Source organism: Papaver somniferum, chromosome 1 (genome assembly GCF_003573695.1).
Source record: "Papaver somniferum cultivar HN1 chromosome 1, ASM357369v1, whole genome shotgun sequence".
In the NCBI taxonomy this organism is placed as follows: Eukaryota; Viridiplantae; Streptophyta; class Magnoliopsida; order Ranunculales; family Papaveraceae; genus Papaver; species Papaver somniferum.
In genome coordinates this window covers 117,221,066-117,243,952 of record NC_039358.1, presented here as the reverse complement: position 1 = coordinate 117,243,952, position 22,887 = coordinate 117,221,066, and the positions used below count along the sequence as shown (strand labels likewise).

At 36.6% G+C, this 22,887-nt stretch overlaps 1 protein-coding gene and 1 long non-coding RNA gene across 3 annotated transcripts; both read right to left on the bottom strand.

Annotated features, from left to right (window-relative positions):
* Positions 1-5,298: 5,298 nt before the first annotated feature.
* On the bottom strand, positions 5,299-8,769 carry LOC113297955. 2 transcript variants are annotated; one of them, XR_003333917.1, is made up of 4 exons: positions 8,657-8,757; positions 6,495-8,511; positions 6,305-6,373; positions 5,299-5,660 (listed from the first exon to the last, which is right to left on the bottom strand). It is a non-coding gene; the product is annotated as an uncharacterized LOC113297955 (long non-coding RNA). The 2 variants fall into 2 exon arrangements; XR_003333916.1 differs by having other exon boundaries at positions 6,495-8,769.
* A 2,733-nt stretch (positions 8,770-11,502) lies between these two features.
* On the bottom strand, positions 11,503-14,964 carry LOC113297948 (PI-PLC X domain-containing protein At5g67130-like). Its single transcript, XM_026546563.1, has 9 exons — positions 14,750-14,964; positions 14,577-14,651; positions 14,360-14,482; positions 14,132-14,272; positions 12,870-12,968; positions 12,465-12,768; positions 12,145-12,368; positions 11,959-12,042; positions 11,503-11,868 (listed from the first exon to the last, which is right to left on the bottom strand). Exons 1-9 carry the CDS (start codon positions 14,753-14,755, stop codon positions 11,701-11,703), a joined length of 1,224 nt encoding a protein of 407 aa, XP_026402348.1. The 5' UTR covers positions 14,756-14,964; the 3' UTR covers positions 11,503-11,700.
* Positions 14,965-22,887: the final 7,923 nt, after the last annotated feature.

Genomic DNA, 22,887 nt, shown 5'->3' with positions numbered 1-22,887 from the left:
GGCATCAGAGCTAGGAAAGATCTGTGAACCAGTTTCCGCTGCAATACAATCCAGAGAAAATACAACCCAGAGAAAACATAGTAATCATGTCAAGAGAAGATTCTAAACCTATCACTGTCCGTTTTGATGGAACCAATTACAATCACTGGTCATTCCTCATGAGGAGTTTTCTTAAAGGAAAGAGTATGTGGAAGTATGTCGATGGTATAGAAAAGAAACCTACAACAAGCAAATCTGTTGAAAAAGGGAAAGAAAATGAAACACAGAAAAAGGATCCAAAAGAAGAATGGGAGATTAACAATCACAGGATTCTCACTTGGATTGGAAACACAGTCATTCCTTCCATAAGCATGCAACTCACAAGTTTTGAGGTAGCCAAAGATGCATGGGATTTTCTTTCGAAAAGGTACACCCAAATCAACTTTGCTCAGAGGTATAAACTCGAACAAGATATTAGATCTATGAAACAATCGCATGATCAGTCTATTTCTGTTTTTCATTCTGAGATGTCTTTAATCTGGAAACAATTAGCACTCATGGAACCAATATGGACCGTAGATTTGGAATTGTGGCAGAAGTATAGAGAGGAAACACGTTTAGTTCAGTTTCTAATGGCGTTGCGTGATGAGTTTGAGTCTGTTAGGGCATCAGTCCTTCGTCGTTCACCTCTTCCCACGGTGGAAGTTGCTTTGTCTGAACTTATTACAGAAGAAACAAGGAAAAGAATCACACCGGAGATATCAGGAGTATTTGTTATGCCCTCACGATCCATCCCTAACAATTTTCCAAGAAACTCAAATGCTCAAGTGCAACGTGATATGTCTCAAGTATAGTGTCATAACTGCAAGACCTTTGGACACTTGGCAAGGAACTACAATCTCCCATCGGCCAATACATCACCTGCTGCCACAATACCTGACACACCCACAACACAGTGTGGGTATTGTAAGAAATTTGGTCACTCATCTAGATTTTGCACCTCACCAACCTCAAGAAACATGAGAAGGATCAATGCTAATGGAGGAAACAAATTCAATACACCTACCAGATTTACGGCAGCTCCAGTTTCATCTGCAACAGATCCATATGCAACATCGACAACCTCATCTGCATTAGTTGTACCTGGTGGTGGTTCAGCACCAAACCTTGCTGATATTCAAGAGATGATTAAACAAGCACTCTCAATTGGTAACAACCCTACAGCTGCATCTGCCTTCTCTATCTTCTCAGGTATTTATTCAACAGAATGGTTTCTCGACTCAGGAGCATCAAACCATATGACTTTTAATCAAAAGTATTTTGAAAGTCTTCATCCTGTCATCACCCCTAAGATTCATACTGCTGATGGATCAACAGTAACTGCAAGTCATATAGGCTTGGTAAACAATTCAAATAACTTCTATGTACCAGATGTGCTTCTTGTTCCAAATATTACAATGAATCTTATTTCAGTTGGTCAACTGTGTGATCAAGGTTATAACACATATTGTTTTCCTTTTGGTTGTGCTATACAGGATCTCAAAACCGGGAAGCTAGTTGGGATAGGCCGTAGAGTTGGTCGGTTGTATCTCCTTCAATCTCTTGCTCTCTCAGCGGAATCTAAAAGTCATGTCGTAGCTGCTACTCCCACTGCACCTGTGTCAATATCTCCCTTCATGTCTTGGCATTCTAGGTTAGGTCATGCTTCCTTTTCTCGTCTTTCATATATGATCAATAAGGGTTTACTAGGAGATACTCGGTTAGATAAAGAACCAAATTGCATCTCTTGTAAACTGGAAAAACAACCAGCTCTTTCTTTTAATCTTAGCACTTCTGTCTCAACTGAACCTTTTGCTCTTATACATTCTGATGTCTGGGGTAAATCTCCAATTATGTCAAAGGGAGGTGATTTGTATTATGTCAGTTTTATTGATGATTATTCGCGTTATACATGGGTATATCTATTCAGCTCTAGAGCAGATTTTCTTAAGTTAAATGTTGATTTCTCAACCATGATAAAAACTCAGTTTGGTAAAGTGATCAAAGTTTTTCGTGTTGATCAAGGAGGGGAATATATTTCCAATCCATTCAAATAATTTCTTAAAACCCAAGGCACCATTCTTCAACTGTCATGTACTGAAACTCCAGAACAAAATGGAGTTGCAGAACGTAAACACCGTCATATTATAGAGACAGCTAGAGCTCAGTTAATTTCTGGATCAGTTCCTTCAAATTTCTGGGGAGAATCAGTCCTTACTGCAGTCTACACCATCAATAGAGTCCCAACAACTGTCATAGGAGGAATGTCACCTTATGAGCGTCTCTATGGTAAGAAACCAAACTATTCTGAGCTTCGAGTCTTTGGTTCAACTTGTTTTGTACTCCTTCCAGAACGTGAACGTCATAAACTTGGTCAAAAGAATGTCTTGTGTGTCTTCCTTGGTTATGGTATTGAACAAAAAGGGTACCGTTGTTATGATCCAGTTAATAGAAAGCTTCGTGTCTCTCGTCATGTCACATTCTGGGAGAAAGTTCCATTCTGGTCACTTCCAAGCAGCAAATCATCATCTTTTGAGTCTTTCACTTATTCTGATCCATTTCCTAGTGAATCCAATCCTAGCACTTTTCTTATCTACTCCTGAAAGTCCATCTCCTCTAGTTGTTGATCCACCAAATACGGATGACCAAGACCACTCTACGACTCAACCTAACAGTGCAACTCAGGAACGAGATCCTGATTCTGAAGAAAATTCTTTGCCACCTCGCAATCGAAGACCACCAGCTAAGTATGCAGACTATCACTGTTCCTTGTCTTCTATTTTGTCATTTTATGAACCAAAAACATACAGAGAAGCTGCAGCCATTCCAGAATGGCAAGATTCAATGGATGATGAATTGGAAGCACATGCAGAGGCAGGCACATGGAAAGGTGGACCTTCCTCCTGGAAAATCAGTTGTTGGAAGCAGATGGGTCTATAAAGTTAAGACCAAGTCAGATGGTGAGTTTGAACGATGTAAATCACGAGTTGTTGCAAAAGGTTATACACAAGAGTATGGTGTTGACTATGAAGAAACATTTGCACCAGTGGCCAGAATGGTTACAGTTCGTACATTACTTGTGTTGCTGCAGCACGACAATGGGGGCTTCATCAAATGGACGTGAAAAACGCGTTTCTTCATGGTGAGTTACAAGAAGAGGTTTACATGCAACCTCCTCCTGGTTTGCCTCATGAACCTAATCAAGTATGTAAGCTTCGACGGGCATTATATGGACTCAAACAAGCACCTCGTGCTTGGTTTGAGAAGTTTAGCAATGCAATTCTCCAGTATGGCTTTACACAAAGCTCTGTGATTCAGCTATGTTTGTCAGATCGTCAGAAAAAGGAATTGTCATTCTTTTCTTGTATGTTGACGACATGGTTATTACTGGCAGTGATCTACAAGGTATTACTGAACTCAAATCATATCTTAGTGATTGTTTTAAGATGAAAGATCTTGGATCTTTAAGTTACTTTCTTGGCATTGAAGTTGGCATGTCACCCACTGGTTATTTCATATCACAAGTCAAATATGCATCTGAGATTCTACAATGTGCATGGCTATATGACAATAAGGTAACTGACACACCTCTTGAATTGAATGTAAAATACAGTCCTACAGATGGGACTCTATTGTCTAATCCAACACTGTATTGTCAACTAGTAGGGAGTCTAAATTACTTGACCATTACGAGACCAGACATAAGTCATGCAGTTCACATAGCTAGTCAGTTTATGTCTGCTCCAAGATCTACTCATTATGCAGCTGTTCTCAGAATTCTAAGATATATCAAGGTCTGTGTTTCTCATCAAAGTCTGATCTCACTCTTCAAGCTTACTCGGATTCCGATTGGGCTGGGGATATTACAGATAGAAAATCTATTACATGCTACTGTGTGTTCTTGGGAGACTCATTGATTTCATGGAGAAGTAAGAAACAAAGTGTGGTTTCTCGTTCAAGTGCTGAAGCAGAGTATAGAGCACTTGCTCACACCACATCTGAACTCATTTGGTTACGGTGGCTACTTCGTGATATGGGAGTTCTAATTTCTGCTCCTACACCACTGTATTGTGATAACAAGGCTGCTATTCAAATTACACACAATGATGTCTTTCATGAGCGTACAAAACATATAGAGATAGATTGTCATTTTACTCGTCATCATTTCAAGAAAGGTACAATCACTCTTCCACATGTTAAATCAGAATTTCAAGTGGCTGATCTTTTCACCAAGACTCACTCTGCAGCTCGTCTTCGATTCTTAATTTCCAGACTCAAGATGTGTACTCCACCACCTTGAGTCTGAGGGGGGTGTTAAGATATGGTCAAGATATGATATATCTTGACATTATTGTGTTTGTTATTTGGTTGTAACTGCATATATATTCGTTATGTATATATCCTAGATATTGTTAGGTGTATCTTTTATTTGTCTTATCTAGTTTTTAGGTGTATCTTTTATTTGCCTTATCTAGTTGTGTAAACATGTATAAATCAGGCTTTTGCCTATCAATGAATATACAGAGAATTATTCTCACAACTACATTAGAATCTCTATGCTCATGTTCATCAACACCCACCAGTTGGAGAAGCTTATACAAACCTCATACATGCCAACCATTGGAAAAGCTTACAGTTGGCAATACCTCTTTTTTCCGTCACGAAATCAACTGCTGCTTGACCTTAATCCATATTCATGTAGGAAAAAAAATAGACATTTGATTAAAACAAAAAAAAAATAAACAAATCGACATCATAGATTTTAGTATGTTAACAAAAACCTAAAATCTAAAACACTTCAAAATTAATATCAGTAATCAAAATATAAATTTACAAATTAATCAAGGTTGAAATTTATTTTCTCTGTTGCCGTTATATTTGTTTAAAAAATATAAATTTACTTGGAAAAACAATGATTCAAATAAACTAAATGCTACATTAAGAGAGTTTGAATTATATGAGAGAGAAAGAGATGAGATTCGAATCTTTTGATGAAAGATTGTAGTCTTTGCAGTATTGTTTCCTACGGAACTCTCATGTCCATTTTGTATGATCTGCAGTCCTGCACAAATGAATAAGGGTGCACACGGTACGGTTCGGTTATTGCCAAGACCGAGTACCTGTACCTCCCTAGCCTCGGTTCCAAAATTTTGGACCGGTACCTGTACCTTGTACCTCGGTTCCGGTACCATTCGGTACCAGGTACGGTTCCGGCTCCAATCGGTTTTTTTCTGTCAGAATTCCAGACATATCCAAACAGACAAATTAAGTACCTGTTTTACCTGTTTTTCAATATATTAAATATCTCAATCAAAGAACAAAGTAACAACCCAAAAGTAGCAATAAGCCAATAATACTAGCAAACCAAAGTGCCAAACAACCAAAGTCTCGACAAGTAGCACTGACAAACAACCAAAGTCTTAACAAGTAGCAGTAGCCAGTAGCACACAAACACACACACTGATGTCTGACCAACACAAACAATAGTTACAATACTATAATAGTCTTAATTCTTAAGTTTTAATGTCTTAACAACTAATAGAAAGTTAGTTGAAGTTGTAGCATTAGTAGTGAAGTGGTTGTGGAGATCTATTCCATGGCTGCACTGGTGGTGGCATTATGTTTGATAGGACCCAGTAAAGCTGCAATAAAAAGCAACAGCAAGTTAGGCTACAACTAAGTGTAAAGATAGTTTAGAACTAATCAGAATGCTTAACTAAGAGAACTAAACAGAATGCAGATGAATGAAAGGCTACAACTAAGTGCAAAGATAGTTTCAATGATGCAAGATATCTGATGATGCATGCAAGATAGTTTCAATGATGCAAGATATATGGATTGCACAGCTAAATTACAACTACTAGTGCAGCTAATAAGCTATAGAACAAAGTTACACAAATGAGATGAGAATTGTATGCACAGATGATTGAGTTAACTAAGTTAAAAACAATCTATAATCTAGAACTGAAGCAAGTATGTACAGAATTTAAACATTTAATATCATTTTGTACATCTATCAGTGATTCAGTATATATCAACCAATAACAATCATGCATTTCTAACATCCATTTATGAACAGGTCAAGAACCAAATCACTTAAATAAGCATAAGATGTAAAGATTTGAACCTTAGCTTAAGAGTCGTATAATCACCTGATAAGCACCCAACTTTTTGAAGAACAAAAAAATTCATTTAATTCACAAATTAAAACCAAACTCAAAGTCTGGGTTTCATATGAACTAAAAAATAATGAAAAACCAAAAGATTAAGAAGATAGAATTCTTACCAAATCCAAGCCAAATCAATCAACTCTTGCAGAGAAGGAAGAAATCGTTTTGATATCTTAATTACAAATCTGATGAACAAGTAAGTTAGAATTATTAGATAGAATTATTAGAATACAAATCAAGTAATCAACACTACTTCAAAACCCTAGGCTCCAAAAATCAAAATAGGAGAACTGAATCAACACTTACCCTTTGGATAACAATTTCTCCTTCTTGTTCTGGATCGAGAGGTTGTAAGTAATGGAGAAGAGAAGATTCAGAAGTCTCGCTCGTCTCTGTTAATGGAGTTCTTCACTTCTCCTTCTCAGACAGAGAGGAGACGGAAAAAAAGAACAAAGGAAAATGAGAAGAGAAACCCTAGCCCTGTAATGTTCGCTTATATACCCCCTCTAATCTAACGGCTATTACTGATCTATTATCCCCTAAATCTAACGACTCTTACTATTCGGTACTTTCGGTCCGGTACGGCACGGTACTTGTATTAGACCGTGTACCTGTACCCCCAGACCTCGATACCTATTTTTTGGACCGGTACATGTACCCCGTTCCTCGGTTTAGTCCAAAACCAGGTACGGTTCCGGGACGGTCCGTCAGTCCGGCTCGGTTCCTGTGCATCCTTACAAATGAAGCCATAGAATGCAGTTAGCCCCGACCAGAATGCAGTTAGTCTTGGGCAGAATGTTGGTCTACTTAAGAGATGGATGAAGATTTCCAATTCAAAGTGAAAAACGATAATTAAATGCACATACAGCGTGGGCTTTAGTTCATGATCCAAACAACATTACGGTATTGGATGTAAAGATTGGCAATTCACACACACGGTGGCTAAAAAATATTAGAAGATCGTAAATACTCCCACGAATGCAATCTGCATCCCGGTAAAAAGGAGTCTAACTAACCCCCTCCACAGTGGCATGTCATGCATACACAAACATATGCTGATCGGTGATCATATGCAGAAGCAATGAGTGCAAAAATTATTACTGAAGCAAAAATGGGCATTTAATAAGCCAAAAAAAAGCCACCTAACTAAATTAAGCTTCAAAAGTTTTAAAGTTCAGGAAACAAAGAGACATAGTATCACCTTAGGACAAACACAAAATGTTTTGCATTTTAGACTTGAAACTGTTGTGTAAATCAGCTTTCACGCCCTGCACGTCTTTGCCGCGATGCGCCTTTCATATCTAAGGGAATGTTTACAATATGGTAAATTGCATATATGCAGTATTCAATGCTCGATAACCACCACCCTTCTTTTCCAAAAATAAAATAAATAAATAACAATTTTAAGGATCTTGAATTCGTAAACATCAGTAGGAGTTATAGAACCAAAAGCTAAGTAAGATATAACTTCATAACTACAGTAGCCCATGCGCAACAACTCAATTGTGCGTCCATTTTATTTTTTAGTCAAGAATAAAGCAAGAGAAATTTAAAGAAGTTGCAAGAAGGAGAGACATTGAAGGAGAACAGAGAAATTAGCTTTCTCTTGGTTAATCTTACTTCCGCTTGTAACTGAAAACCCAAAAATAAGAAACCCAAAATCAAAACAAAACGATACAGATAACGAATAGACCCTAAATCACTTTTCCTGCAAAGAGATTAACCCTTGCATGAAAAATTTAAGCATAATGGGATAAATCAAAAATCAGTTGATGGCATGGTCATGTTAAGAAACCTCACCCCGAAGAAAAATAAGTAGAGATTGTGGCTGGAGAGATTAGTTTTGAGAGAGAATTGGGAGCGAAGTGAGGAGGGGAAGAGAAGAGATTAGGGCTTGGAGATTGGCTTTTAGCAAGTGGATAAAAGGTAATCAATCTAGGGTTTCCAATCTTTCTGTTGTTAGTGATGGTGTTGGAGTATGTTGTATATCTCCGCGTTTTTGACCATTTTTCTTTAGAATTTTCGATAGGGTTTCTCAGAGATTTGGTATTAGGAGGAAAGAGTGGAGGGAAGGGAGGAGTGATAGGTTAACATCTGCTCTTTTCTTATGTCAATAACTGGATGAGAAGAAAACAAAACACACTAAAAGAACAGTTAAATCTTTAGCTTAAACATCAAACCAAAAAAACTGATTAGCAACAAATTCAGAAAAATAGATAAGCGAAGAAAAATAGATAACGGGCTAGGATTTAGCAATACCAATACGTAGATTTTTTATTTTGTTTTTCTTTCTCTCCATTACACAACAGACATAAACCCTCATCTGCAAAAACCACAGATAAACAAAATCAACACCAATTAAGAAATGGAGAAGAAAGCCGAGCAAAAAAAAAAAAAAAGGAGAACCAAGAAAAATTTAGGTCGAAAACTTTATATTGAAAAAGAAAAAGAATTAGGAATAGGCACACATGATAAGGAAGAAGAAAGGTGGAGACCGGAGAGGAATGGATGCGGGAAAGAAGAAAATAAGGTTTGCCTAGAAACAGACGGTGTCATTTTTCTTCGGAGTTTTAGTAGGATTGGAGTGATAGGTTATGTTTTGTGCTACCGTGGATTGGTAACCCTCGATTTTTATTGGTAGGGGGTTAGGAATTCTAGAATTCAAGTTTTTGGCCTAACTTTCATTCTGGAGTTACTATTTCGGCGCTTAAACATCAAACCAAAAAAACTGATTAGCAACAAATTCATAAAAATAGATAAGCGAAGAAAAATAGATAACGGGCTAGGATTTAGCAATACCAATACGTAGATTTTTTATTTTGTTTTTCTTTCTCTCCATTACACAACAGACATAAACTCTCATCTGTAAAAACCACGGATAAACAAAATCAACACCAATTAAGAATAGGAGAAGAAAGCCGAGCAAAAAAAAAAAAGAATAGGAGAACAAAGAAAAATCTAGGTCGAAAACTTTATATTGAAAAAGAATAAGAATTAGGAATAGGCACACATGATAAGGAAGAAGAAAGGTGGAGACCGGAGAGGAAAGGATGCGGAAAGAAGAAAATAGGGTTTGTGTAGAAACAGACGATGTCATTTTTCTTCAGAGTTTTAGTAGGGTTTGAGTGATAGGTTATGTTTTGTGCTACCGTAGATTGGTAACCCTCGATTTTTATTGGTAGGAGGCCAGGAGTTCTAGAATTCAAGCTTTTGGCCTAACTTTCATTCTGGAGCCAGTATTTCGGCCTCAAATTATATATACAATCTTTAGCTTAAACATCAAAACAAAAAAACTGATTAGCAATAAATTCAGAAAAATAGATAAGCGAAGAAAAATATATAACGGGCTAGGATTTAGCAATACCAATACGTAGATTTTTTATTTTGTTTTTCTTTCTCTCCATTACACAACAGACATAAACCCTCATCTACAAAAACCACAGATAAACAAAATCAACACCAATTAAGAATAGGAGAAGAAAGCCGAGCAAAAAAAAAAAAGAATAAGAGAACAAAGAAAAATCTAGGTCGAAAACTTTATATTGAAAAAGAATAAGAATTATGAATAGGCACACATGATAAGGAAGAAGAAAGGTGGAGACCGGAGAGGAAAGGATGCGGGAAAGAAGAAAATAGGGTTTGTGTAGAAACAGACGGTGCCATTTTTCTTCAGAGTTTTAGTAGGGTTGGAGTGATAGGTTATGTTTTGTGCTACCGTAAATTGGTAACCCTCGATTTTTATTGGTAGGGGGTCAGGAATTCTTGAATTCAAGCTTTTGGCCTAACTTTCATTCTGGAGCCAGTATTTCGGCCTCAAATTATATATACAATTTTCTTCAAAGTTTTAGTAGGGTTGGAGTGATAGGTTATATTTTGTGCTACCGTAGATTGGTAATTCTCGATTTTTATTGGTAGGGGCTAGGAGTTCTGGAATTCAAGCTTTTGGCCTAATTTTCATTCTGGAGCCAGTATTTCGACCTCAAATTATATATACAATTGTTTTGCTTTTGTCGTTGTCATGATTAGCTAGTTGAACAAGGTACTTAACAAAACAAATTTCAATGAGAGTGTCTGCGAATTAAGCACAGTATCAGTATCCATTGCCAACATCTTCTTATTTTGCATAACCTGTTTTCTCAAATCATTTAGCCGTTAGTCTCATCAGCTACATGATAATGATGCCTGATAGGCTTGCTACACTTTGAAGCTCCCCTTTCTCTAGTTTTCAAATCTGAAAAACATAAACACACACACTACACCTTGAAGGTCGGCGATGATTAGTCAGGTTTTCCAGTTCACCTAAATAACTATCCTTGATAGGCTTGCTTCGGTTTTCAAGCCATGTTCATGCCACCTCGCATGCTGAAAAACAGAAATTGCACTATGGCTGGAAAGCCAAAGTTCTTTGGTCACCTTTTTTTCTTCTCGTGATGGGACAACTCGCCAGTGAGATAGTTCTTTGGTCACTATGGCTGGAAAGCATAAAAATAGCCATATAAGTTAACAATTACTTAAAGAAAAAGAAAAATTGATTTGTCTTTCAATTTTGTTACAGACGAGCTAAAATGGTTGATGAGTTTTTTTTTGCAAAATGCGGTCTCTCCTGACTTGCTTGGCGAATTTCGTCAACTGCAAGCTAGAATTGCAACCAGAAGATGGTAACCAGAAGATCTTGTTTAGCGTTAGTCTTACTTATGCAACTGACATGTAATGAAATCGAAAATTGTGAACAAGATATTTAATGTCAAAGAATGGTTCGTCAGATCGTAATGACACGGAAAGAGTACGGTACTTGGAGAAACATATTAAAGTGTACTTGTATCCATAAGCTATGCAATTCTACACTTCTACAGAGATGTCCTCTGAGACATTATAAACTTCCTTACAGAGATATGTCATTTGTTGGTGTCATTGAAGGTCTCTTAGACTGTCAGTGTCGATTATCGCAGTTAATTAGTTCGTGATTCGTGTAATAGTTTTCAATTCTGTCATTTCTTTTCCCCTTCAGCCAAGTAAAACAAAGGCAAAGGATAGCATGAGCTTCAGCTTACACTTATGGGTTTATCAATTTTCAGGAATGGATCAAATGTGAGGGGTTACTTTGTATGGCCCTTCATGGATTGTTTCGAGTGGACATTTGGTTACACTTCTAGCTTAGGTCTTTATGGAGTTGACTTCAGTGACAAGGATCGAAAGAGGTAACCTAGGCTGTCAGCTCATTGGTATTCATTCATCCTTAATAAACAAGCACGATACTGGGGGTGGGAGATAGTGGCATTTATCGACCAACTCTAGAGCAACAGGGAAATTTGAAACTGTGCCTGTTAAGCAGCTAATGGATAATTTGTTCAGAATTTTTGTTACTATACAAGCGGACTACATATAAATATGCCAGATAGTATAGCTAAAAATATAAGTAAACAAAACTAAACCCAGCTGGGTTGTATTACTTGTATCGTTAATCTTTTCGTGCAGTGCTAAATGGGAAAATAGTAAAGAACTCCCATAAATTTTACAGCCATGATAGCAAAAGCATGCTCGATGAAACCGCTCCAAAGAACCACCGCAGCTTAATAGATGTTCCATCTGAGGAAGCATTACCAGATTTCCGACTTGGTGCTGGTTCAGGTGTTTCGGCCGCCTTTGGTGGAATGTCACATGTTCCAAAAGTTGCATTTGCCTGTATTATGACAACAGAATTTAATCAATAACCTAGTAAAAAATGAAAATAAGTATGCAGTTGCAACTTGTATACTTAGCAGTACTGTACCCTGCAATAGGAAATGCTGGTGCATCCGCAAAGCGGACCGTTTGCGACATCTACAGCCTCTGATGCTCCTCCTCCATCACTTCTCTGCAACATAAAGTACACCTCGTTACAGTTTATTTCCGTTTGAGCTTTGATTCAGTTAGATCTTCTTGATTAATGTCTATAGCAAGTTGAGATAAAAAGTACCTTGTAGAAATCAACAGCTATGAAGTTTGGCACCCGATTCCCTGCCGCCTCACCACAGGTCTTCAACATGCTAATCAGTGGAGCTGAATTGTGTTTGCATGCTTGCGCTAGGTCTGGGTTATCAGGGAAATAGTTTTGTAGGACAAGTGACCTTGTTTTCGTGTTCATGGGAGATGATTCTGCACGATTTGGACAGGAACCTGCCTTCAGCCCACCATTACCATCTGCAATTCAGCTCAAACATTAATCATTTAGCTGCAATTTTCAAATGATTCCTGAAAATTTAAAGCCAAAGGTGATAAAAGAGTAAAAATAATCACATTGGTTTTCTACAACGTATCTCCACTCGTGTGCTATACCCTCAGCAGCCTCCTTCGCTGATTTGGAGGTAAAGACCACTAGTCGTTGATTCTTCTGAACCATGTCATCTACGGTAGGCCAATCTTCGCCGTTTTTAGGCATCCTTGAAACTGGGAACCAGTATTTCCTTAGGCCAGCGGCATCAAAGACTTTAGTCAAGCCCTGAGGAGATGCGACATAATCCTCAATGAAGATGGTTATGACCTCTGAAGGGTTTGCATCCAGAAAGACTTGAATCTCTTTCAGCACGTTGATAGCAGGTTGCTGGAATTTAATAAGCAAGTTAAATTAATTTCCAAGTATAAACGAAACAGGATGTCAAACTCAGTAATAAATCGCACAATCTTGAGTATAGAAGCACTTACAAATGCAGTGAAGTTATAGCATTTCCCTCCAAATGAGTGACACAACCAGATATCATTGTTGAAATCATACATATCAAGCATTAAACCACGAACTCCATTCTGCAAAAGAGCTTACTACTTTAGCAAAATCAATCAGTTGATAAGATAACTTCTCTATCATAAGCAACTCATTTCAGCTTTCCCATCCTTTGTTATCATTTGCACAGTTGTCCAAGTTTATCCTCATAGACAGAATAAGCCAATAAGGTGAAACTATTCGCACAAAGCACCTGAGGTGAAAATGCGTCTACATTTTGTGGTCACAAGAGCATCCGCATCCGCATCCCATGTACAAACATACATTGCCAAGCCCATGTGACGGTGGTTGCTTTTGTACCCATACTTTTGTTACATGTACTTTCAATGCCACATTCAAACCCTTGATAGTAATACTATGGCACATTTAGGATTCTGACATGGTTGTTGAGCTAATGCCACGTTAAATCACGTCGAGATGAGACATCAGTCAACTTTTATGCTTTTTTCTTTAGAAAGAACCCACCAATGTCAATTATTGCACTACACATGTCACTGTTTACTGGACTGATATAAAAACTATTTTACATTCTGGCAAATAAAATGTCATCTAGCTCTGCTTCAAAGCAAATTTCTATCAATATCAGTAGGTAAAAAGATGTAACCCTTTGATTACAAGCTAAGCAACATGTGCAATTCTATTCATTCGAATTGCAAACTCAACTACTACTACTCAAGTTGTCCAGTTTATTTACCTAGATGAGTTGCTAACTAGGAAACATGGGCACACGGTCACACAGCAATTTGGAAAAAGAAACCATTACAACAAACGACACCTGAACAGCCCCAAGATTACTCAAGTATCCTTCGTTGACAAAGTCAAGAAAAGTCAAATGATAGGGATAGCCAGAGAAATGAGGGTCATTATGGTCCACCAACACCCAAAAAAACTAAGAACACACATAGGTTTTTGACTCTTTCCCGTTTATCTAATTTTTCAAAAGTTCAAAATTCTTTTTTTTTCAGAAAGAGAAGAAAAAGTAGCACCGCGAGTTCCCGATATTGCATTTTGTTGAAGACAAAGATATCCTTGTTCTTTTTCTTAAATAAGATAAAGCTACTCAATAATATAAGGGTGGTATTGTCTTTTACAAACACCGGCTCTGTTCACCGTGTTCTTCAGAGAAACAATCTTTTTCCGGCTAAATTAATTAGAGAAATTTATAAGGAAAAACAGAAAAACTTACATTGAGCTGACTAGTGATGGAATCCTGTTGATTCTCCGGAGTTATAATATTCGATCCAGTTTGAGATTTTTGTCCCAGAAGTGCAAACGAATTGTGAGTTGTTAGCCATGTATACTTGTTGAATGGTAAAGCTCCTTTCACCTAAATTAAGAAAAATTATTCAGAATTGAGAAGATGATATTCAATTGATGATAATAATCTAAGTATTGTAAATTTGAGAAGACGTACTTTTGAAATGGGATTAGTAGGTTTAATCCTAGTACATCTTGGTCTAGGATGTCCACTAGCAACACAAGTTTCACAATGTAATCCTGCATCACAGTTTGAATTTTTGGCACAAGTTTGTCCCACCTGAACAAGAAAAGCAAAGGAAAACAAAGATGTTAAAAACGAAACATAAACAGAGCAGTTTTGGAATTCCAGAGAGAGAGAGAGAGAATTCTACCTTGAGAGCGGAAGCAGAGATGAAGAAATGAGTTGCAAACAACAAAGTTGCAACAATGGCGATATACAAAGATTTCTGTCACAAAACAAAAATTGTCAGAATCAGATGACTAGAGGAAGAAAATGGCGATAGGTAAACCAAAATTAGAGAAATAAGGTTTAGTTTTTTCATGCCTTCATTGATTCTGGCTGCACAGAGAGAGATGGAGAGGGAGAGGGAATTGTTATTGGGTTTTTCACTCTCAATCTCTCTCTCTAAGGTTTTGTTTGTTTTTGATTTTTGTTTTTCTGATCAGAAACAAATACGAAAACAAATATGAAAACAAATATTCAGTTACTAACTTTTGAAAAGGGAAAAACAGAAGGAAAAAAAAAACGAAAAGATTTCTGGTGCTTGTAAAACGGGACACGGTAACCCAACAACAGTAGAATGTCTCAGGTGATGGTTATTTTCCGTTACTACTTCACATCAAATTTAGGTCTAGTCTGTTTCTAGAACACAAGATTTTCACAAGGCATACCGTGACGGTTTCACCAGCTCTTTCATGTACTACGCTCCCACTAAAATATACTGAGCTTGTATTTTTAAGCCGTCTATATATGTTTGTGTGTATTTCTCCGACCATAAATCGTCTATATATGTTTGTGTTCATTTCTCTGATCATAAATCCGATGATTCAGGAGCGCGTGATCATTGTTTGCCGGAAGTCTGGAATGCGTGACAACCTTTAGTCAACACTTCAAATCACCAACCCAAAAAGCATGACTGGTTTATACTTTTATTATCTAACTCAGATACAGGTACCACAAACACCTACCGTCCATGTACATTTCTGTGTTCTCACCCTATACACTGCCTATTTGGACTTCCGGAATTATTAATTGTGTTGCGTGTGTGTGTTTTTTCGAAATTGAGTCTTTAATTTGTCTAGAAGGTAGACGGGTGCATTTACTTTTCCTGTCTACAAGTTTTGAAAGTTTTCATTTCGACGGAATGAATGTGAAGTTCACGGTTCCACACTGATTTTTTATATTCCATGGAATCATCTTATGAAGTTGGTAATCGATCTAGAGTGTCTGAGATATGGTAGATTTTTCTTCTCTTTTTAAATTCCAACCTGGAAGTTGAATGTTTCCGGAAAAGAACAAATGCACAGGTAAGGTAAGGTGAGAGGTTACATTGGTGGGTTGCATGTGTTGAATAATTTAATGAATATATAGATTAGTGGAGATTCATATAGTAAACTTCTATTAACAAATTGACAGTCTATATTCCTAATCTTATTTCATACTCGGATCAGATGTGGTTGTTGAGGAAAAAACAAGAATTTGAAACAAAATTTAGGAACAGACGGAGAAAAAGTGTTTAGTTAGGGAAACTCAATCAAAGGGTTAGATAGAATTTGAAGGCAGCACAACAACTATATCAACAACCCCTTGGCCTTGGGTCTGATTAGGTATCCCTTGCCTTCTTGGAAGGTTAGCAACTTAATGTGCGACTGTTTTAATTGATTTGGTTCTGCTGATAAACGTGACTCCTGCATAGTGAGTCAACGGTTTTCAGATGATTCTACTGTGTCAGCCACTCTTTTGTCCGGGTTGCTATAACAAACCTTGCGCTCGGAGCTCTCGTAATTTTTTTGTTCATGTTTTGATGATCGTCGGGGAGATTATAAGCAATTGTCTTGAGTCTATTAGTACTATATGTCAACTATGCAGATGCTTCAGCAGAATCAACACCCAGTAAAGCCTCTACTCTTAACTAATTAGACTACTTAGGTCCATCCATTTCTCTCCGAAACCTCTTAGATATCACATGCCACCGCTGCTTGGTGCTGCAACCATAAATCAAATTTTAAAACGAATCTTGGATGAAATATTACACTCCATAATCAGGGAATCGTTTTAAGAAAAGGTATGCTGTTTACAAAACGGGCCATATGATTTTAACTTTTAGGATCAGAATTCTATCCTAAAATGGGCTAGCGAGCTATAGTTATAATGGGCCGCATATTGATAATAGATTGATGATTTTAAGTTTTTAACAGTTGGCATGTTTTAGAAAACTGTCTTGAGACATACTAAATTTTTTTGAGGCATACTTATTTATTATCCCATCTAGGATGGTTTTATAAGGGGTGTCAAAAGATAGTGCAATTACCTATATATTCTTAAACAATCTAATTACTAGAGTGTCCTTATCCTCAAAAACCTAAAATCAAAAATCAAAATAACCTTTAAACTTAAACATCTTGGACTCCAATTCAATCAAGCAATCAATCAATCAAAGGAAACACGAATCGAAGCGAGTGATGTTGGAGTGCGAAATCCAAATCTCAATTGCTCTTAGATGTATTTTAGAATGCATTTGTAACAAACTCATCTTGTTTTTGATTGATTTTATTTTGTTTGATCGATAAAATATGATTTCAAAGATGAAATTAGGGTTTTCAGAAGATCAGTTCGGCTGATCTTGGAATATCAATTTTGAGCCGAACCTAGTATATGATTTAGAGAAATACTATGTTCCGCTAATGCGATTTTGCTAGATTTTGTTCGAATCAACCGAACCTAAATTCGTCTGTTACAGAGTGAAGTTCGGCTGATAACATGTCAGCCGAACCTATGTTTTTTGAAAATACACCTCGGTTCGGCGAATAATGATTTTGTTCGAATCAGCCGAACCTAAATTCGTGAGTTACAGAGTAAAGTTCGGCTGATAACTTGTCATCCAAACCTCTGTGTTTCGAAAATATACCTAGGTTCGGCTGACAAGTTGTTGTCGAACCTAGGTATATTTTCCAAAAACAGAGGTTCGGCTGACAAGTTATCAGCCGAACCGTTCATCTGATCAGTAGATCTGAGTTTTAAAAATCCAATTTTTTGACAGATTCAACGTATAAAAAGGACATTAAACCTTGTATAGAAATCTACCTCTGATTTGAATCACACATTTTGGTCACTTCTAATCACTAAAATCTTAAAACCCAAGTTTTTTTCACTTCTTCTTCCTCCCAAAAATCCCAACTCTCTCACATAAATTTGATTTCTCTACTAATTTACCACTAATAATTTAATTTTTAATCAATTCTTAAAATTCCTAATTAATAAAATTTAATCAATCACTAACACTAATTATGCAAGGGTAATTATGCCATTATCAAAAAGAGTGGATAAGGGGTGATGTTGTTTTTTATTTAGTGACCCTATTTTGGCATTATTTAGTATGCCTCAAAAAAATTCAATATGCCTCAAAACAGGTTTCATGTTTTATGATACGGTTTAGGGGTGAACATGGGCCGATATGGACCGGATTTCTCTTTATCCGCATCCAATCCAATTCATTACGGATTTTGAATTGGCATCCACATCTAATCCAGCATCCAACACATTTGCATCTAATGGATGCACAAATGAGCAGATTGGATGCGGATGATTTAATGGGTTTGTTTTATAACTAAAAATTTATACTAGAAAAATAAAGCTTGAGATGTAATAATTTTTTTCTTTTCTTTGTTGCTCTCAAAAGACGACAGTACAATGAAATATATATTGAATTATGGGCAGCTTGAGACCTAAATAGAAAGGGCCTAGCACTGTATAACTCTTTCACGTTAGCAACTAATATCTAATGAAATTAGAGAATACACTAAAATCAATCCCACCAAACAACAAAGTAATGAAAAAATCGTCTGCCACTGAAGTTGCGACTACAACTAGGGGTGAGCATTTCGGATCAAAAAGAAATTATCCCATCTCAAATTTGACCCTTTGTCAACCTAATGGGTCCGAATGTCCAACGTATTTTTATGGTTGCACGCAAGCCCAATCTGTAATCCGTTGGATTTCAAAAATCTCATCCGCATCTAACCCATTAGCGAACTGTCGGTCACCCATCCGCAAAATTACGGTTGGGTCGGGTAAAATCTGCAGATTCCGGGACAAAGGCCCACCCCCAATGACATTTCTGCTATACAATATTACAACAGTCCTTTTGGGTTCGGATGGAGTTTAGATTCATTATATTTTTCACCGAAGCAGGTCGAGATAAAGTTTTTATAGCCAAAATAGATGATTTCCCAAATTTGTACTTACTAAAGTACATGCTAAAGTTGCAAGCAATTTTCCACATTGCACGTCGAGATAAAGTTTTTATTGCAAGTTAGAGTGTTAATCGCTCAACTGAACATTAAAATCTCCATTGCTAGTGATAAATATTATATCTCTATTTGTCTCTGAGTTTTCTTGTATTATATATTGTACATCTCTTATGAAATAAATAAGGAGATAAAGGTAGAGAGAAGAAAAGGAGATAAGTTATATTAATTTGTGTGATATACAAAAGTTTAAAGCTCTATTTATAGAGTTTAGATACTTGGTGCACAAGTAATAGGGTTCCACACCCTCTTCAGATGACCCTGGTGTCTAAGCTAACTGCCCTGTTAAGACCTCGTCAGGAAATCCCAAAGAGACAAAACCTGATCGAAGGAAAAAAAAAAGTAAAATTATGAGCGAACCTAGAACAGAGCTCGATATGCATATGTTGCTTCATTAAAACATTGACAAGGAAAATACAGTAGGACAAAACCTTTGAAAAAGTGGGGGTCTAACAACCTCAACCAATATTTCGCTTAACAATCTGTATGGACTAACTCCAATATACTTTCAAGAGAATCAACTATACAGTCAGACTCAATTTTAATAAAAAGTATATCACAGAGTTTATCTCAATCTCTCAATTCAATCCGCAATCAAACACATAATAATTTGCGAGCCTAATTGAATATAAGAGAAATAACTTGTACGGTACCAAAGACCAATGTTCAAGGATCAATCAACAACCAAAGGTTGAATTTACCAATTGATCAATTCAACGCACAACCTGTGATATTTCAATTATGTAACAAAATATAATGCGGAAAAGAAATAACACAGGAACCAAAAGTTTTGTTAACGAGGAAACCGCAAATGCAGAAAAACCTCGGGACCTATCCAAATTTGAACACCACACTATATTAAGCCGCTACAGACACTAGCCTACTACAAAGCTAACTTCGATCTGAAATGTAGTTGAACCCTAATCAATCTCACATTGATTCAAGGTACAGTCGTGCTCCTTACTTCTCTGATCCCAGCAGGATACTACGCATTTGATTTCCTTTGCTGATCTCACTCACAACTACGAGTTTCTACGACTCAAAGTCAAAGACTTGATAAAAAAATCTGTATCAGAAAAGTCGATTGAATAGATAAATATGTCTCCCACAGATATACCTACGAGTTTTTGTTTCATCTTTTGATAAATCAAGGTGAACATGAACCAATCGATAAGCCGTACTTGTATTCCCGAAGAACAGACTAGTATTATCAATCACCTCACAATAATCTTAATCGATTAACGAAACAAGATATTGTAGAATCACAAACGATGAGACGAAGGTGTTTGTGACTACTTTTCTATCTTGCCTATTGGAGATATAAATATCAAGCCAATCTTACGATTGTACTCAAACACGATAGAAAAAACAAGATCATATCACGCAACTACAGAGAAAATAGTTGGGCCTGGCTTCACAATCCCAATGAAGTCTTCAAGTCATTAACCTACGGGGTTTCGTGAAAAACCTAAGGTTAAAGGAGAATCGACTCTAGCTTATACAACTAGTATCACACAGGAGGTGTGGGGATTAGGTTTCCCATTTGCTAGAGTTCTCCTTTATATAGATTTCAAATCATGGTTTGCAATCTAAGTTACCTTGCTAACAAAGCATTCAATATTCACTGTTAGATGAAAACCTGATTAGATTCAAGCTAATATCTTTCAACCTTTAGATCGAACTTATCTTGTTATACACAAATGAAATGTACCTTCATTTAGGTTTGGGTAACCGTACCTAAACGTGTACACCTAGTTGGTTCAACAGTAGTTAACCAATGGTTAGCCATATGAGCACTCTCGTATCAACCTTATTCATCTTCACCATAACTAGTTCAAATGACTCAAATGAACTAGTCATATAGTTGTTCAATTTCTTAGATCTCATAGAAGTATACAAGACACAATCGAAGCAAAATCGATTTTGATTCACTCGAATCAATTCATGAACATTATAGCCACGGTTTGCAAAGATTGCATTCCTTATTATATAAATGTTTTAGTTCATGAACAACCCGATTTTAGAAAGTAACCTTCTTAATTATGCAAACGGGTACGCATACTTAAGTGACCGGATTGAGTTTGTTTTTAACTCCAAACTCCAGCAGAAATTCACGGACGTGAAACTTCCGCAAGTATGCGTACGGGTATGCCTACTCACCCGGATTTCCAACAACCGCTGGTACGCGTACGGGTACGCATACTTTAGGTTCCCGGTTTTGGACTTTTACACAAATGTGAAAACACACTATGTTTATATCCAAACATGGTTACTTGCTGTAAACTCTCATTTCAATCATTGAAACTTTCTTAGACGATGTTAAAATAGTTGTTGTTCACAAACTATTTTCATCAAAGCGATTTTCAAGTTATTGAAATAATCAACATAACTTTTGTCACGAGTAAAGATGAACTTGGCCAAAGCGAAATCCTACCAACACATATTTCGAGAAATAGAAAAACGAGTTAAACGCGGCTCGAAATAGCAAATGTGTATAATCGAAGTCTATATAGCAATACAACTTGTTTCTCGAAATAGGAGATAGAATAGATAGACTTTTGAGTGATAGATAAGTTCAAGTCTCCATATACCTCTTTGTAGATGAAGTTCCACAAGTTCCCTTGAGTAGTTCTTTGTCTTCATTCGATGAACGTCGTGGAGTCTAAAGCTCAACTACACTTACTATCCTAATCCGTGACTTAGCTATAAGTAGACTAGAAATCTAGACTTATGGTTTTAGCAACTAAACTTGACAAACAAGCTTGAGATATCAACGCTTGCGAGTTCGACCGAACAATTCTCTAACAACCTTGATGAAGGAAAAAGAGTACAATGTAATAGCCCAGTAAAATATTTTTTATTATGAGCTTCCCATGATAAACGCTTCAATAGGATCTTGGTTTGAAAATATTGAAGTTAAGACTTCCCAATTTTGATGAACTAATTTCTAAAATGCAGAAGATGGTTGCTCTTTCGTGAAGAAAATTGCTAGTTGATAAAGTCTAATTTTGTGTTAGTCTTATAGTAGTTGTGTTCTTGAGTCTTCATGCTTCTTTAAATACATTTAAGGACTTATGTCTTGGATTGCTTCTTGGAGAAAATTTGTAGAAGTAGTTGATGTAGCTTCTTCAAGAAAGGCCAAGATACAAATACATTACTCTAAGCGAACAAAACTGTATTTGTGATTAAACTTGATCTGGTTCAGAAATACATTAGAATTCCTAGGAGATGGTTATGTTGATTGGTCTAACAAAATGACCTAGTTAATGGTGAGAATCCACCATATAACGAAAATTGATACAACCCTCCCTTGGACGACCACCATGTTGAATTAAATTGCCTCATTAAAACCTTGCCATTAAAAACCCAACGGAAAAAAAGAAATATGGACGAAGGAAAAAGAGCACAATATCAACAATTTGAATGTAAATTTAATGTCAGCAAGATGTTGCCTTGTCCGGAAACAAAGGAAAAAAAGTACAACTTTTGGCGATTGATGGATGCTACTCAACTATATGAATATTACAGAAAACAAGCATCAAAATCACCACTCTAGCCTATATCATAGAAAAGCTTTATGCAAGCATAATATTAAACTGTGGATTTAATAAAAAAAATATTTATACTGCTAAAGTGTTGACTTTTGTGTTTTGAAGGACTCCTCAAAACACCTATACATTCGATATCATAAACTAATCCGGATTTTGGTACTTTGCAAAAAATAAAATAAAAAACACTTAAAAGAATTGTTAAACCTGATATAATCGAGTCAGGTTGGTGGCTGAATATAATTTGAATCCTCAAAGGATTACCGATTCTGACCATATTATATGCAATACGAGTCCTTCAAGAGCTACCAGTGCAGCATGAACAAAATATTATTGAGCCAATCCCAAGATTTGAGGAAGAAAAATAAAACCCTCAAATCGTCTTTAAAACCATCATATTTCTCATATAATGCATGAAAACTACACCAACCTATAATTTTCATAATTCAGGTTTAAACGTTTAAGGTGTCAAGTCTTGAATCCAAATATTGCGCTTCAAGAGATACCAATCCAACATAATTTGGATTTCGTGCTTACCAATTACATTTGTCGGTATTCGTCTGCAGAAGGGTTCACAACCACCATCATTTATTAGTAGCTACTGTAA